The 18,158-nt window shown below is 34.6% G+C and overlaps 1 protein-coding gene and 1 long non-coding RNA gene across 21 annotated transcripts; both read left to right on the top strand.

Annotated features, from left to right (window-relative positions):
• Positions 1-5,149: 5,149 nt before the first annotated feature.
• LOC133788277 (deaminated glutathione amidase, chloroplastic/cytosolic-like) lies at positions 5,150-12,949 on the top strand. Of its 20 annotated transcripts, XR_009873174.1 has the most exons (8): positions 5,157-5,459; positions 5,643-5,821; positions 5,963-6,091; positions 7,602-8,352; positions 9,027-9,101; positions 11,325-11,664; positions 12,346-12,437; positions 12,539-12,949. XR_009873174.1 is itself a non-coding variant. In XM_062225699.1 (6 exons), the coding sequence occupies exons 1-5, from the start codon at positions 5,386-5,388 to the stop codon at positions 9,060-9,062; spliced, it is 411 nt and encodes a 136-aa protein (XP_062081683.1). In that variant the 5' UTR covers positions 5,150-5,385; the 3' UTR covers positions 9,063-9,096; positions 11,325-12,949. The 20 variants fall into 20 exon arrangements, 3 of the variants coding, with proteins under 3 accessions (XP_062081683.1, XP_062081681.1, XP_062081684.1); XR_009873167.1 differs by adding an exon at positions 10,813-10,878 and having other exon boundaries at positions 5,155-5,459; positions 9,027-9,096; positions 11,325-12,949; XR_009873168.1 differs by adding an exon at positions 11,103-11,231 and having other exon boundaries at positions 5,155-5,459; positions 11,325-12,949.
• Positions 12,950-13,147: 198 nt separating this feature from the next.
• LOC133788279 (uncharacterized) lies at positions 13,148-17,010 on the top strand. The gene is made up of 2 exons (XR_009873176.1): positions 13,148-15,702; positions 16,822-17,010. It is a non-coding gene; the product is annotated as an uncharacterized LOC133788279 (long non-coding RNA).
• The last annotated feature ends 1,148 nt before the right edge of the window (positions 17,011-18,158 follow it).

Here is an 18,158-nt window from a genome sequence, read left to right as displayed (position 1 = left end):
TGAGATATATAAAGACCACAAGAGCCTTAAGTACTTCTTTACATAGAAGGATTTGAATATGAGGCAGAGGCGTTGGTTGGAACTGGTGAAGGATTATGATTTTGATTTCCTTTATCATCGAGGGAAAGGTAACGTGGTGGCAGATGCCCTAAGTCGAAGAGGTCCGGGGAAATTGTATAGTTCGAGGCAGATATCCAATGAGTTAGCAAAGGATATGACCAGAGTATGGATATAGTTAATAGTGGGCTAGTTAGCCAACATTACCCTGCAGTCTACTCTCCTAGAAAGGATAAAGGAGAGTCAGTTACAAGAGCCACAGTTGGTGAAGATTAGAGTGGACGTCCTAGTTGGAGTGGCTAGGGAATAAACAATATCATATATGGGTTTGCTAAGATATAAAATTCGAATTTGTGTTCCAATGGATACTGTTATCAGATGGGAGATTCTGGATGAATCTCATACCACCCCCGTATTCTTTGCATCTCGACACCACGAAGATGTACCAGGACTTGAGAACTTTGTACTGGTGGCCAAGGATGAAGGGGGATGTAACTGAGTATGTAATGAAGTGTCTGACGTGTCAACAGATCAAAGCTGAACATCAGAGACCAGCGAGGTTACTACAGCCCTTGGACATTCCAGAGTGGAAATGGGAAGACATCACAATGGATTTTGTGGTGGGATTGCCCGAGACGGTGGGTCAATATGATTCGGTGTGGGTGATTGTAGACAGATACACCAAATCGACTCACTTTCTACCAGTGAAGATGACTTACACTGTTGACCAATACGCATATCTCTATGTAAAAGAGATAGTACGTCTTCATGGAGCTCCGAGGTCGATTGTGTCAGATCGGGACCCCACATTTACTTCCAAGTTTTGGGGAAGTTTCCAGAACGTAATGGGCACATAGCTGAAGTTTAGTATAGCCTATCATCCTCAGACTGATGGTCAGTCTGAGAGAACTATCCAGACATTGGAGGACATGCTGAGAGCATGTGTACTGGACTTTGAGGGGTACTGGAGTAAATATTTACCTCTGATAGAGTTTTCCTACAACAACAGCTACCAGGCGACCATAGGAGTGGCTCCTTATGAGATGTTGTATGGTAGGAAATGCAGATCACCTATTCACTGGGATAAGATGGGGGAGCGCAAATACTTGAGTCTTGAGGCAGTTCAAAGGACCAATGAAGCCATTGAAAAGATCAGAGCTTAGATGCTCGTATCATAGAGTAGACAAAGAAGTTATATGAATCTGAAGCGTAGGAACGTGGAGTTCCAGGTGGGAGACTATGTCTTCCTTAGTGTCTCACCATTGAAAGGGGTGAAGAGGTTTGGAAAGAAGGGCAAGTTAAGCCGTAGATTCGTAGGACCTTTTGAGATCCTAGAAAAGATCGGTCAAGTGGCCTATAGATTGGTGTTACCTCCGGCGCTGTCACCCGTGCACAATGTGTTCCATATTTCGATGCTGCATAAGTATGTATTTGATGGGACTCATGTACTGAGCTATGAAGATCTGGAGCTGCAAACAGACTTATCCTTTGAGGGCGCAGCCAGAACATATAATAAACAGAAAGGACAAGGTCCTGAGGAATAAAACCATATATTTAGTTAAGTTATTATGGAGGAACAACAAGGCCGAAGAGGTGACCTGGGAGTTGGAATCAACCATGCGGGATCAGTATCCTAAGCTGTTCGGGTAAAATTTCGAGGACGAAATTCCTGTAAGGAGGGGATAGTTGTAACATCCCAAATTCCCTAATTTGGCTTAGTGCATGGATTAGGGGGCCGGGAGGCAATAATTATTTTAATTGTGTGCTTATGTATTATGATCATGTCATTATGTGAATTATAATATAATATAATTATGCTTGCATGTTTAGAAATCTTAGATATGCATGTGGGTCGTTTCTTATAAGAAGAGAACTTTCATAATTTTGACCCATTGACAGTAAAATTGTAAATATGCGTGTGTATGATTGAGACCACATTATTATGTGGATATATTTGGGTTATTCGTTACGAGGCGATCCTAGTGAGCAAGTTAGCGGAAAAGTCACAACGGGGTTAAATACTCGGCTTGGGGTGAACCTAGGGTTATTTTGGTACCTTAGCACATTACTGAGGTTTATCGGGTAGTGAAAGATTAAACACTTATTATTTGGAGATAGTTAGGGAAATTAGTGGAACACTCGATGATTTGACGGGAAGTGGCAATTGACGGAATTTCCCTTGATGACACTAGAGGATGTAAGACAGTCTTGAGGGAATTTTGGACTTTTTGGCAAAGGATTAAGTTGAGTCTTAGGCAACTAAGACTTTAGAAACACTTAGAAGGAAACATAATATTTCAACTTTCTTTCTCCCTATCTCTCGGGTCTCTCTCCCTCTTGTGGTACTTGGAGGTTTGAGGAAATTTGGAGGATTCTAGACTAAGGGCTTGAAGGATTGGACTGGCTGAGCTTGGGAATCATTTAAGGGTTGAGCATATCTTAGAGGTAAGGGCTTGAACTTAATATTTCTATGTCAATTATATTGACTTCTGTAGGAAGTTTAAAGCTTGCATGTGAGAGGATTCAAAGATTGATTTTGAGTGATTGATGAGTTTTCCATCAGGTTTTGGGTTGGGTTTGTTACTGGAAAAATGTTAAATCTGTTATGGGAATTGAATTAAGATTTTAGTTTTGATTTGGGGTGATTTTTATTGGGTTTGGTTGAAGGGAAACCCAAGAATTCTAGGTTTGAAGGGTTGTGTCGTGACCCTGTTCTTGGGGTGTCGTGGCCATCTTGAACCCAGGGGGCCAGGAAAGGGCTCCGTCGCGAGGGTGCACCATGGAACTTAGTAAAAAGGGAGGCCGAGCCTCTGTCTTGGGGTGGGCTGCAGCACAGAGGCTTGGGGCCACGACACTTAAGGGGTTTTGAACCCCGAGTGGATTTTTGAGTGCGGGAACTCAACCCTAAGGGCTTAGGATCGATCCTACTACCCGATTTAGTTGAACTCGATTCCCCAAAGTCTAGGACTCGGTCCGGAAGCCTTTATTCACTCATTATTGGTGGGATCTTATATTGTGGTTGTGACTAGGTCATCGCTAGGGGCTTGGAACAGGGATCAGACTCGAGGATCGTTCATTGGTAACTTGTAATTGGACCAAAGGTAAGAAAATTGTACCCAATATGTGATAAACATGGTTAGGGCTTGGCCTGAATGCTGGACATAGTCTTGATTTGGGTGTTGGCCCTATAAATGCGCATGATTATGATTATGCCTGTGTATATATGTTTTAAAGTATTGTAATGCATTGTATCTATATGTACGATAAATGTATTATGTGATTTCTTGTTATGGCAAAGAAGCTCAGTTTATAAGCCGAGGATATGTTGTTGTATCTGATTAAAGATCGGCATGCTAGTCCAGGGCATACTTGGTTTAAGGGGCTCAACTTATAAGTCGAGGGCCTTCAAGGCTCGACTTACAAGTTGAGGTCTTTAAGGCTTGACTTATAAGTCAGGGGTCTATGAGGCTTGACTTATAATTTGAGGATCTGCAAGACTCGGCTTATGAGCCGAGACCGGCAATATGCGCGTTGATCTCAGGCTGCCATGGCTGGGCCACCCCGGGAGTGCACTAAGCACTTGACTGGCTTGGATGCCATATGAATAAAAGGAACTGCAACATACACTTGTGTAACCCTATGGCTGCTGATCTGTATAGTGTTTATGCTTAGTTCCAATTAATACTGCTAAGCCTGTTGTTTTACTCTGTGAATTATTTGAATATGTTTTCTTACTGAGTCTTTTGGCTCACGGGTGCTTTGTGGTGCAGGTAAGGGTAAGGAGAAGCTTGGCTAGCCATGAGTTGGAGATCGATAGCATTGATGGGTACATATGTTGTCCGCTCGACTGCCACGACCGGGATATAACAGGGGAGCTAGGGTTGGACCCCATTTTGGCGCCTAGGCTGGTTTATTTTGTAATCTTTGGGTTGTAACCAACTTTTAAACTTGTGTTTCGGGATCCCATGTAAAGACTAAAGTTTTGTTTAATGGAAAAGTTTACTTCTTGACCAATTTTTTTAATACTTGAACCCTTAGCGGCTTAATCACATGTTTTAGCCCAAATGACTTGTCTACCGAGTCCAGCACTAATTTTAAACACACATGGTAACGAACCCTAATTTGTAGGGCTTTACATTTATCATCATGAAATTTAAATTTCATATATTGAGTAATAAAGAATTTCTCAATACCTTCTTCTTTCGCTTTGTACTTATTTTCCAAGACCTCCCAAATCTCCTTGGCGGTCTTGGTGTTGGTGTAGAGATCATAGAGCCTATCCAAAAGAGCATTGAGGATGTTACCCCTACATATCAATTCATCTTCTTCGTGCTTCTTCCATTCCTAGACAACTTCTTGAGTATCATCTTCCTTGGCCTCTTCCAATGATTTTATGTAACGCCCTGGATAACCAAGACCGTTACACTGTGTGTTTAAAATAGTGCAAGACTTGATAATCAAGTCATTTAAACAAAATGTGAATCCAACGTCATCAACGGATTAGGAGTAAGAGATTTTGGTCACAAACAAGCTATTTTCATTAAAAATGACAGTTTAATACATGGAAACTTAAAACAGGGTTTAGATGACTTAGTTACAAAAAATTCCAAAAGTTATAAACAATTCAGGCCACTCTAATGGAAAAATACACATTTTAGGCTTCCGTCCCTATACAATTTCCCCGACCGTGGTGGCCGAGCAGCTGACAATGTACACCTCGCCCTCAGAGCTCTCCAACTCATGGTTGATTCAGCATACCCTTGCCCTTACCTGCACCACGTAGCACCCGTGAGCCGAGACCCAGCAAGAAAGCATGATATCATAGCAAGATCAACATCATTAATCAAATATTCCACAATGCACGACCAGGAATTCGGCAATTCATAACATTTATCCAATCAGTGATAACACTCAACAGATTAACAATTTGTCATGTAGACAGTCAACCAATCATATTCATAACACAGTATTCACGTTCAGAATCAACAGTTTATCACATCCATCAAACAATATTCAGGGTCGGTGCCCTTAGGTCGCACTACACCAAAAATCACTTTCCACAACACATGAACATAATACTATTGAAAAAGTATTATATTTTCTTAGCATAAGTCATTCGGTAAAGGCACCAACCTGAAATTGTCTCCCGCCTCTTCTCTCACTAAAAAAAATGAGCCCCAATTTTCTTTTCTCATTTCCCTTCTCAATACCCCAAAACAGAAATCCCCATTTCTCAGCAGAGCTGTGTTTGGGTTTCCACAAATCCCCATTTCTCTCATTTCCCTAAATCCCTAAAAATCGTTTTCCCCCAAATTACTCTACTGCCTCATGCACGCCGCCTGGATGCTCACCTCGCCTGTGAAGGTTCTCTCCCCTTCATCTCTCTAACTTTGCTCTCTTAGGTGTGTATATACATATATATGTAATTAGTTTTTTTGTTTTTCTTTTCTTTTTATGTCTGTTCTTCACCTTCTCTCCTATTTTGTGGTGTTTTTCTCAGTTCTCACTCAGTCGCCTCTCTCTCTCACGCTTATATATATATGCAACTAATTTTTATTTTATTCTACATTCTATAAAAAAAACAGCTCTCTTTCTCCCTCACCGATGTTTGAATTTAATCTGAGAAGGAAGCAGCTTCAGCTAGGGCGAAATTGATCTGTTTTCCAGAAAATTGCGCATTCGTTGGTGCCAAGGAGGGAGAAAGTCTCAAAATAGCAGAACCTTTAGATGGACCTATAATGAAACGATATTGTTCTCTAGCAAGGTTAGTAGAAAACTCAACTAAGTAACTAAGTTTTCATGGGCTCACTCAGTGTTTAATCAAGTAATACTTCAAGGACTTATTGGGTGTTGTTATTGGGTGCTGTTTTTCACTCAGTGTCCTAATGTTATCAATTGGTTGTAGAGAATCATGTATTTGGTTATCACTTGGAGGATTCCAAGAGAAAGGACCTGATGAGCAACATTTGTGTAATACCCATGTTGTAATTGATGATAACGGGAACATTAAAAGCACTTACAAGAAGATACATTTGTAAGGTTCCTTACTCTGATTACATATTATAAATCATGTTTTTCAAATAATAATTGAGTTCATATATGTAACATTTAGTTTTAGTTATGGTTTCTCATGTATTGTTACTGTTAGCTTTGAGTAAACTTAAGCTTTTTTAATTACACGTTCCAAAGCTTTTTGCAGCTTTTTCCTTCGGGTCCTAGAATTTAAAAGGCATTTCTTTTGGATTTTATTATCTTAGTGACAGAACAGAGATGCCCAGCCATGTTTTATAACCCAATTAACTTTAATACATTCATGGTTAATGTTGCTCTAACATTAATATATTAGTTTTTTTTGTTTTAGTGTGTTTTGTCTCATCCCATTACACTCACTTTAGCTCTTTTTTCTCTGTCCTAGACTGGTGACATTTGTTGAGTTCATGCAAAAAAAATTTTAAATTTCACAGCTGCAACTGTTCTGTGAAAAAGTGATTGTTTGTTAATCAAAATATCCAAAATGTATTGTTATGCTCAATATTTTTGTTTATGAATGTCCTAAAATTGTGCCTAAAATATAGCTTCCAATTTTGTTTTGGTTTAGGCTTCTTGGATCCCTCATTTCCCTGTCTTTTTTCAACAAAGATTAAGAAGATTACTCAATTTACTATTCTCCAATCTGAAACATTTTTACTCAACTTACAGAACATATGTTCTGGGATGTTATTGTTCTTGGTTCTTAGCCTGCATCTGAAGCTTTGTTCTGCTTTCTTCTTGAAATAGTTTTTATAAGAAAAAAAGGAACATACATTTTTTAAGGACTTATGGATGCCATGCACTATATGTTTTATGATGGCATTAAGATAATGAAAACCTTGAGGCTGTGGAGACCAACATTGTTAAAAAAAAGTTCACTGGTCATTTTGTTTTACTTAGTGAAGATAAAAAATATTATGAAATGCTTGGTCTTGGTCGATAGAGATATATGGAGTTTTGCTTTGTATAAGTCATTCATTAGTCGTGGAAATCAAACATGCATTCTAGCTTGATTGAAATCTATTAGTGATAATGACTTGAAGTTTAGTCTACTGTAAGTTTTGTTCACTCAAGTTTCCTTGAAATTGAGAGCTTACTTAGTTGCTAATGTAATTTTGTTAACATAGCTCTCCCACTTGGAGCCTTGTTCCAATTATCTCTTATACTAGTGACCTTTTTTCACACATATGCAGAAGAAAGGCAATTAAAATTGTTGTTGTGAATATGAGTTTGCAATGAAGATGATATGACTAAATTATATAACAGTGTTATTTCAGGCATTAAAATTTTAATTTACTATATTAACCGATTATCATTATTATGGTTTTATATATAAATTTTAACCAAGTCATTAATATATATACATATTAGATTCTTGTTTTTCTCAAATTTTAAGAATATTGTCTAACTTGTGCTTGTGATTGATTTTGTATTTGTCATGTGAATGTTTTATTAGTTTGTTATTGTTGTTTTGTTTTTAAATTATTATATAATTGGGTTTTTTATTGATGTAGGTGGCAAGTACAGAGGAATACTGGAAACCCTCTTTTTCAAACCCTCTAATTTCGTTTTCAGGCCCTCTTTTTCTCATTTTTTTATATTAATGTTGTTTTTTTTTGTTTCTTTTCAAAGGTAAATTACACTTTTTCAAAGCTTCTGCTTTGTGTTGTGTATATATTCTGACAAAAAAAAAAGATAAATAGGATCCAATGTTACTTACAACAATGGTTATGATGTTTGAACTTTAATGTTAATTGCATCTATAATATTGCATTTGTAGTGTCTAGAGATTTGAATTCGATTTAAGAAATATAGGAAGCCAATCTTTTTAAAACAAATTAAGTGCACACAAACTGTTTGTTGAAAGTCCTATAAGCAATTAACTTTTACTTCCCATGAGAATAATGGTAAACCTTGTAGTTGTACACATTTCACTTTGATTTTAACTTTGGAGTTGTGGAGTACATTCTGGTATCTTACTCTAGGGACGTTATTGTATCTGTTGGTGTGTTTACTTAAATTATGATGCCTTTGAGTAAAAAATTATGTTCTCTCCATTCTTCTAGAAAAAGGATTTTGAAAATAATGATTTACATTTGGATTGTACTTTTAGTTTTTGTTCAAGCTATTTTTTGTGCTAACAAAAATTTTGAAGTTGTAATATCTTAAGGAGAAAGCTTAATTTTATCTTTTCCTTTTTACTTGTTGGGTTTTGCTAGGTTTCTGTTTTCTCTACTGTTTCTGGATCGTATATATAATAAGGAGGTAAGAAAATTTTCTCTCAATTCTTATTATCATGTTGAATTTGAAATCTATACTTGTAGATGAAAACTAAATTGTTACATGTGTAATTACTGCAACATTAGAGGATTGTGATTAATTGGATAGTTGACTTGTTGAGGTTAATTGTCAAAATAATTTTATTGATCAATGTTTTTTTAAGATCTTTTTTTTATTCAATCTTTAGTTTACTATATATATAATTTTCCTTATGATAGGTACCAATCGGAGTACACATAATTTATATCTATATATTATAGCTATATGAATATATAATAGATCACAATGCTTTCATTAAGATGAAAGGAACCAGGAAAATCTTTTGATTAAAAAAATTCTGCCTTTACATACTAGAAGTAAAGAATAATATGACAGTAAACAACTATTCCTACTCACCATTCGAAAAATGACACAAACTACTAACACACTAATATTTATAATGGCTGAAATACATTCTAACCACCGCTAGAAGATTAATTCTTATGCATGTATATTAACACTTGACTAGGCGAACATTCAATAACTTGACAACTAGCTCACCACATCACTTCTTCTCTTGCCAAGTGCTCTACTAGCATGCACTTACTTTCTTGCCAATTATGTTGCATGACTAACATTTTCTTTCCATTAACAAGCATTTATTCAATATTTTCATGTAGAATTTGGAAAAGATTACGCAGCAACTAGAAGCTTAAAGCTTGGTCAGAGGATTCTTGAATTTTTAACTATGTAAGGTAATTGAACAAGTGGTGGTTGTTACTTTTATATTTATGTGTATATTCAATTAAATTTTATATAATATGACCAACTGGATAAGAATAGAGAGGGATAAGTTAAAAGTGAAGTGGTCTTTGTTAGTCTTTATTGGTATACTTATTTTCAGTATCAAATAGTTAAAGAGCAACTGTGGAATTCAGTGAATAGTACATGTGTACAAATAGTTAAAGATCTTTGTTAGTCTTGAACCGCAATTTATAACCTCATAGCCCCACCACCAATTACCACCACTTGATTATATGTACACATATACCCACTACTTTAGTGCAGGTTTGTCTTGCTCACTGTGGTAGAGCATAATTTTTCTGTTAATAATGCTTATTACCATCATTTATAAACTCGTTAAAATAAACCTTTATGATAACTCATTGATGCCAAAGTATGTTTGGGTTGACTTTGCTCTGTTTGCTTGTATATTATTGGGGCTATTGGAATTTTCAAAGTTTCTATGTTTTCTAAGCTTAGTTTTGATCCGATTCATACCAACCATCTAGGGGACTCAGGAACAAAATTAATCAATAAAAGAAGTTATAAAATCAGCTTACACGTTAAAATGAGTTCATTGTGCCCTGTTTCATTGTGTGTAGCAAAGGATATGGTTTAAAGAGTTAACATATGTTGTTAAACATGCTTTTATCTGTTATCTACCCCAGCATTGGTGATGTAGATTGTTTCAATGACCATAAATATAGGATAAGAAAATGTTTTGATGGGAGCTTGAATGAGAGTAGTTGACTCACCAACCCTCGCCATAGTGTAAGAAAGAAAAATCTGCTTAGTGTGGAGTTCTTCTTCTTCTTCTTCCCTACTATAGCTACCAAATTCCACTTCCACTGTATTGAGACTCACTGCAGTATCTCCTAGTTTAAGTACCTTCATGTTTTGGTTCTCCAACATCTTCATTGAAGAAACAAAATATTTTCACTTGCCAGGAGTTAATAGTAGTCATATCTTGCATGTACAGTAGACATCCCATATATTTCACTTTGCAGGTGTTAATAGGAGCATAGAAGTCAAACGACACTCATAAAACTACCTTCTTTTTCACTACAAGATATTTTGTAATCATACAAGTACTACACAAAAATTCTCTCATTATACCATCCGTAACCCCTCAAATGCCATTCGAATTCACAGCTTTCACCATTGTTTGTTTTGAAGTAACAGTGACACTGAAAATTCAAATCTCCATCCAAACAATAATCCTCCAATGCAGGCTATGCAGCCACAACAAACATAGCAAAACCCAAAAAGTTGGCATTAAGCCAATGTGGAGAAAACCTTGATATCTATTTAGTGTCTTTTTTTCTTTTACCTTTTCCGATATTTGTATCTATATATATGATGTACTTCTTTGTTGGATTGTGTTATGGTTGGTGGGTTTTGTTGGGGGAATTTTTTTGGTTATGGATAACATTAGAGACACTCGTTTTGCTGTATTGTTTGCTCTTGGCATGGAGAAAGGAAGCTAGTTATCCCAATTAAAGTATATATGCTAACTTTTGGAGGAATAGTATCTTTCCTGCCTTCTGGACTTGATACTTTCGTTGCAGCTGAATTATGTTTAATATTTATAAGAAAATAGTTTCTTTGGGAAAAAAATTCTTTTTCTTTTTCAATTGTATTCACTTATCTTGTGTTTTTCATTTTTAAATTATCATTTTGAAGGGTGCTAAGGAGAAAGTAAAAGAAAGGGAAGAGTTCACAGAAAATCCTGGGCAGTCAGAATGCAATGTTTTTATAATTACAACAATTCAAGATATTATAATTTGATCTTTTTCTCTTGTTTGGTGAATTTTTTCATTTGATTCATTCTGATTATTTGAATGTTAAAAGTTATATATTATAAGATTTCAGGATTATTTTTTACTCTCTTTTAATACTACATATTTGACTGCAATGTGTCTTTTGGACTAATAATAGATTTATGGTGCTATAAAATCTTGAGTTTCTTGCAGTATTATTTGAGGTCAGGGGGATGTAAATTTGGAAAAACATGTAAATATAACCACACTAGAGGAAAGACTTCTGCAGCACCATTAGCACCAGTTCTAGAGTTTAACTTTGCTGGTCTTCCAATCTGAGTAGTATAACATCATTGTTCTGTCTATATTTTAACCTTTCAACATATAAAAGCTGCAATAGTTGCTTGTGGTCATCTTATGTGGTTTATATCGCAGGGTGAGAAAGAATGTCCATATTACATGCGAACCAGGGAGGCGATGTTACTCTTGGCGATGGATGAGGTGGAGAATCGATTTATGGTGCTAAATTTGTAGATGAAAACTTCAAACTAAAACACATTGGACCAGGGAAGTTAAAAAGGCCTTCTCCTTGACCCATTTCTTCTTTTATTCTAAAATGGTGATTGTTCAAAAGATAACCCAAAACCCGAGGAACTTCATATTATCATTACTAAAATTTCTCTTTATGTTCACCATTAGGAATTATATCAATGGAAAATGTTGAACCACACACTAATGGTTCCCAATTCTTCATTACTACTGTCAAGACCAACTGGTAAGTGGTAACTAACTGTGTTTATAATTGTTAAAGCATCGTGTTTTGGTTCCAAACGGAGTGAACCCCTAGAGACCTTGAAGGAAACGGTACGGACCTACCAGTTCCGGTAGTCTTTCTTTTCAGTTTACTCTTATATCTTTGGTATTTTAGGGCTCTTTTGTTGTAGCTTCTGTTTTATTTTTGATATTTGTATGTGGGTTTTGCTGTTAATTGATTTGGGTTTACATTGAAATTTCTATGTTCTATTTTCAATAGGGATAGTCAGTAATATTTCTTATTGTATCATTAATACTTGGTTTGTTGTGACCAAAAACTTTTCTAATTATCATCTTGATACTAAGTTGAAATTTACTAGGTTTCCAAGGACTTGTGTTCCTACCTAAACATCTTTAAAAAATCCTCCTTGCTTCCCATTCTAGTTGGTATATTTCTGTTTTGATTTTCTAGTTGGGAATTGAGATCTCTTACTTTCATTATTTATGGAAATCCCATGCTTTTTGTATAGAGAAGCAATGCTAATATATATGTTTTTGCCTTGCTTTTTAACCTGTTTATGCTTTAGCCAACCATGGGTAATGTTTCGTGAGCAATTTTTTCTTCAAATTATCTCTCTATGATTTCTAGCAAGAAGCCAATTGGCTATTTCAATTGCAAAATGTTTTATTAAAACTACTGCAGAGTCAAACATGTGATCGAAACTTCAATTTTCTTGGTTTGTGGTGCGATGACAATAACGTGGATTTGTGATACCGTCTTAGAATCTGGATTTGGTACTGGTCTTGACATGTTGGATGCATCACACACTGGTTTTATTACTATTCCAGTTAACTTCATATCCGTGTACCATCTGATGCATATTTATTTATTTCAGGTCAAGGATCAAGTCTAATTATATGCGTTGGAATACTGATGGGCTACACAGAACTGTTGCACAATATGTTGTCTCAGCAGTCAGGCATGTGACTTGATGGACTAAATGCTGCTAAGATAATTTACTATGCATTGTATGATGGAAATCAATGTAACAGATTCATAAAACTTTCAAAATTAAATATACAAAAGTAGAAACCTCAAGACCCAATACACTTAGAACAGTAATTTTAACAAGTAGATGCCTCCATTCCTTTTGGGATGGATATTGATTCTAAGCTAATTGTGCCATTTCAAAATTCTTTAAGCCTTAAATTCTAGAAGTTAACAAAAAAGAAATAGATAGTAAGATAATCATCTCAAAGTTGTAGACTACTCATTAGTTAATTATTGATATCAACTTATGTGTCAATTGGGGTTATAATTCCTTCATATATTCAGCAAGTTATGCATGTGCCAACTGGGGTTATAATTCCTTTTTCCCAAATATATGCGATATATTAGCAAGATAATTATATGCTGTTGCATGTTGGTTGGTAATTAACTTATATGGGTTTAGAAGCTATTTGCACTACATATTGGAGCTTACTGACTTTATTTTGCTCACAGAGATGACTCTCTAGTCACTGAAGTGGAGCCTTATATTCCTTTTAATATCAACCCAGCAGGAATGCAACCTGTTCTTACCACTAATTATATGTTGGTCGTCCCCAGCATTCTTGCAAGGTTCTATTAACTTTTGGCTGGAAGTCATCTGTTTCTTTAGATCTTTAGGTATAGATATCCAAGAATTTCAATTAAAATTGATTTTTACCCCATATTATTTAATTTGCTAAAATCTTTGTAACACTTGATTAGAAACAACCAATTATATTAATAAATGACCGTATATATAAATTACTTATAGAACTAGTTCTCAGAGTAAGTCTGAAACAAAAAGAAAGAGTAGCCCAACAATTGGAAAAACCAATATGAACAAAGTTCATCCATCTAGAAATACTGCAGTTAGACCTAGTGTTGAAGATAAACCAAAGTCACAATTTTCACAGCTCTGAAGTAGGAAACTTAACTGTTTTAAGTTTTCTGATGCTATAATTGTTGTTCTGAGTTTACTTTGATGGATTTTATGTTTTGATTTAAGGATTTTCTTTGAACAATTGGTTGTGGACATTTAATTTTGAAGTAATCTTCAAACATTGTAGTGAATTTGCTATTTTGACTTTATTTGAATTCACCACTTGGTTTAGAATTTGATTAACCTATCTGCTTCCTTCAACCCCATTTAAAAAAAAAAACCTTATTGAAAGTCAGGGAAAAAAAAGAAAGAAAGTGAGATAATGATTGAGACAAAATCTGAAAAGAAAATCTAAATCATTAATAATTTATAAAAAGGAATTAATAAAACTTAATCATTACTCAAAGGAATGTAGTGAGGAGCTAGGAGATCTTATGAAGGTTAGCATTATGGAATTTGTTAATTACACAGTCCTGTGTTTCTTTTCTCTTGGCAATAATTTAGTTGTTTACTTCAAATAATGTTGTGTCATGTTGTTTATGGTATATCTTAGTTTCTTTTTAATTATTTAATTAGTTAGGTTTCTTCCTCCAGTAATGGATGTGAGATTCTAACTAGTCTAGTATTGGTTATCTGAAAATCTCATCTTCTCAAGCTTCAGTTTTTTTTTTTTAATTCATTTTGGTATCTTAGTAGTGATTTAATTTCTGCTATGTTTTTTGGTATCTGAAAAGAAAGTGCATATGAAAATGTTGCATACCAGGCGTTTGATGATAATTCTCAAAGAATCTAAATTATCATTTGGATTTGGGATTTGATATTACATTAGTAAGTACTGTTATTATATTTTCAACTTTGGGTACGGGAAAAACTGAACCATTTTCTTGTGTTTATTAAAGGTTTTTTTGAACTCTCTCAATATTTAACTCTCTCAAAGTCCTGCTCGCAACATGTATTTTTTGGCTGGTTTGTGTTGGTGTTGTAGCTTGTTGCTGTAATTAGCTAGAAAAGGAAAGCCAGACTTGTTCTGTTCTGCTTCTAATTTTATTGATGTTGTTATGTCTACCATTTCTCTTGCTTCTGATGGTACATTTAGGTTTGCTTCAGATGTTGTACTTCCTTTGATAATTCTAGATATGCATGTGCTTTGGTTTTCTCTGTTTTTATAGCTTCTTTCACTGCTGCAATTTTCAACTTTTATGTTGGATGACTAATTATAAACAATGTTTAGTAAACTCAAAATTGTTTTTTTGAAGTATGGGATCCAGGAATAGTTTAGGTTAGTCATAGACTTGATAACTTAAGAAAATTTAGTGATTTTTAATGAGAACTTTGGTATGTTGATATTTAGTATATATTAGCTATAGTATATAACGTTAGTGGGGAACGTATCAACACATGCATCAGACCAAATAATCAATACTCACAGGAACACATTGAAATTTATGTCTTAATTAAATAAATTTTTTTATTTTCTTTTGGTTGGTTTTGTAGAATTACCAAATACTAATTATGTATTTTAAGTTTGGGTTATGAAAGTTAAATGTTGAAGTTGCATTGGATGCTAAATGAATTGAGACAGTTGGCAGGGGCTATAATTTAATTACGCTTGTGCTCTTGCTTTTAATTTAATTTCTTATCCTTTGTGGGTTTAGCTTCTATAAATATATATATATGTACATCTTTGTGCCTATTGATTGTCTATAGTCTGATTACTTTGAAGAAATAAGAATTTCTATTTAATGACACATTTGGTATATATATATTGTTATTAGCTTGTTGTTGTCTCGTCTGTTTGGGAGTATTTCATGGCATAAATTGCATGTATAGACACTGTGAGATTGATAGACTTAACTTGTTGTGAGTTTAGGCACCTAAGGGATGGCTTGTACTAGTTGGCTAAAAGCTAATTTAATCACAGTTATGCCCAGCTAGCTGTTAGTTACCAATTCTCTCTTTTATTTTGTTTATGTTTTTCTATATGTTTGTGTGAATATAGTGGTTTGATCCGAAATATTTTTTGTCTTATTTTGTGTTTGATTTTTAGTATCTAGCTTCTGTTCTGCTTCTACTTCTGGGGGTCTCTACTATTGGAGTACCAAGCTTGCTGGCCCAAAATGGTTACCATTTGCGTCATGGATAACTGGCTTGTATGTAATAATATTCTTTTTCTAACTGTTAACTTGGGAAAATGTCTTTCTTCAATTTTTTCTAGTTGACTGTTTATACTCTGGCTTGGAGCTTTTAGAGTTTCATTTGGGGTTTGAGACTGTAATGCCTGTACAGTACAAAGTCACCATTAGTAAGTATAGCACATACTTTAATCTTAGCACTAGACCTTATATATATATAATTTAGTTAAAGCATTTAGTTTAGTTAAGTTATTGAGAGTAATTTTGAGCTTAGTACTGGACCTTATATGCCTAAATTAGTTGAAACAGATAGTTTATTTAAGTATAGAACTGTATCTTACTTTTCTTGATTCTTCTTTGTGGCATGCATATATTTGTGCCACTTGTATTCTGTATTCATTCAATTCAATACAATTTCATTTTCTTTCATAATATGGTATTAGAGAATTAAACTATTCTAGCTTCATTTATCTCCTATACTTTAAAAAGACAAGGTTCAAACTTGTATCTTAGGCATGTCTTTGACTAAGTGAGATGTTCTTCATTGGAGATCATCACTTATAGATTTGTAAACTTGATTAGAACAAATTTTAAGGAGCTAGGGTCTGGTCTATCCTATATAGGGTCAAAAAGACTGATTTTTAACACAAAATAACTTTGCCAAATCCATCTTTTTGAAATAACATCCTCTGCGAATATGTATCACTATTTTGTAATTACTTGTTAGTGCCCAAATAACTTAAGGTCTAGAGTTTAGTTCATGTTTGAGCTCCATATTCTATTACACCTCTCCTTTAAATGAGATATGAGATTTTATGGATCTACCCATGAAATAATAGTATCATTCTAAATGCTTTTGTAACTCAAATCTCCCAAAGTTTTAACATGCTGTCTCAGTAATTAAGCAACTGAACCAGAGATGTCTTTAGGGTGAAATTGAGGCCCCTTTAACCTAAAAATGTTAATGTTTGTTTACTGTAATATGTATCTATTCAGTGTGATAGCAGTATTTTGAATTTTGAAGTATGTTCACCTGGTATTGCTTTCTTAGGTCTTATATTGTATACAATTTTATTATTTGATTCATATTATTTAATTTTTTTAAGCATATACCTTACCTTTTATCTGCTATTGCAGGAGAAAAATGTCTCTTTCTCCATCAATTGGAGGAGAAAATGATACTTAATGTTGAAGGCTTTGTGTTGGGCAATTGTAGAATATTTTGTGCTGAAAGTAGTAACTTTTCATTATGTTGAATATTTAAGACTACTTGAATACTTAAAGAACATTTTGTTGTTAATGACAATGTTGAATGTTTTAAACTAATTTGTGGATTGTTAATATAATGTTGAATGTTTTTACTTTTTGTTATTTGAAAATCAAGTTCATTTGATGATGCTAGTATATATTAGAAAGTTAATTTTAATTATATAAAAAAAATTGAAATATAATAGAATAAATTAGTGTTATATAAATGAATATATAATGAGAATTTAAACTTATCTAAATATTAAAATAATACGAAAATTGTGTTATAATATCTATTACAATAACATTTTTTATGTAAAAAAATTTGCTATGCAAACTTCATTATATAACACAAATAATGTGTTATACTAAAGTGTAGTATAACACAAAAAATGTGTTATACTAAAGTGTAGTATAACACAAATTTATAAGTATTGAAATGTGTTATATAATCGACTATAAATAATATAATTAAACACTTGTCTATTTATTAACATAACACAGAAAGTGTGTTATCGTTGACAGTATAATAACACATCTGTATAACAATGATAAAGTGTTATGTAAAGTACCCTGGCCTACGATAACATAGTCGGTCTTAACACATCAAAAAGTGTTATGGTATGTTTTGATAGCACATTTTTGGTGTTATTAAAAACATTTTTTCTTGTAGTGTCGCACCCTCTATTTAACCCACTGTCTTCGGCTCACTTAGGCCGCCCCCAGTGTAATACTCACTGACTCCGGCCAGCTTAACCGAGCTCAGTGATAAATAAGCTGCCTCAGCTACCAGTGGCCGAGCCGCGCCCTGTGCGCAAGTGTTGATTCCGACACCCTTAGGCCGGTTATCGCATGTCCCATGGCATAATACCACCTCATGACATGATATACAAATATAGGGAGCTCTTAGTCCCATCATGTTCACATGGTTAATCACATTCACATAACAATGCATACAAACATAGGGAACACTTAGTCCCAACCTAACCACATAATCAGGTGCAACTTTCTTACCTTCAGATCTTGCTAGCTCGTTCAATTGATCCTCAAGCACGATCCCTTCTGAACCTTAGCGTGTACCTAGTCACAACCATAGATCATAATCACCACTAAACTTCAAATCCAAAACCTAGCCTTGGGACCAATCCCGAGCCCCTAGGAAGCCCTAACTCCACCAAACGGGGTGGTGGAATCAAACCCCGAGCCTTCGGGCAAAAACCCTAAGG

Source organism: Humulus lupulus, chromosome 7 (genome assembly GCF_963169125.1).
Source record: "Humulus lupulus chromosome 7, drHumLupu1.1, whole genome shotgun sequence".
Taxonomy (NCBI): domain Eukaryota; kingdom Viridiplantae; phylum Streptophyta; class Magnoliopsida; order Rosales; family Cannabaceae; genus Humulus; species Humulus lupulus.
Note: the sequence above shows the minus strand (reverse complement) of the source record. Positions and strands in the feature narration are given on the sequence as shown.

What these genes read in the sequence shown, in the direction of transcription:
- LOC133788277 (XM_062225699.1), top strand. Translation starts at nt 5,386, where the DNA reads ATGCACGCCGCCTGGATGCTCACCTCGCCTGTGAAG. An exon ending in TGCTCACCTCGCCTGTGAAG is followed by an intron (nt 5,422 to 5,684) that starts GTTCTCTCCCCT and finishes TAATCTGAGAAG; the next exon opens with GAAGCAGCTTCAGCTAGGGC. An exon ending in ATCGTATATATAATAAGGAG is followed by an intron (nt 8,353 to 9,026) that starts GTAAGAAAATTT and finishes ATTTTCATGTAG; the next exon opens with AATTTGGAAAAGATTACGCA.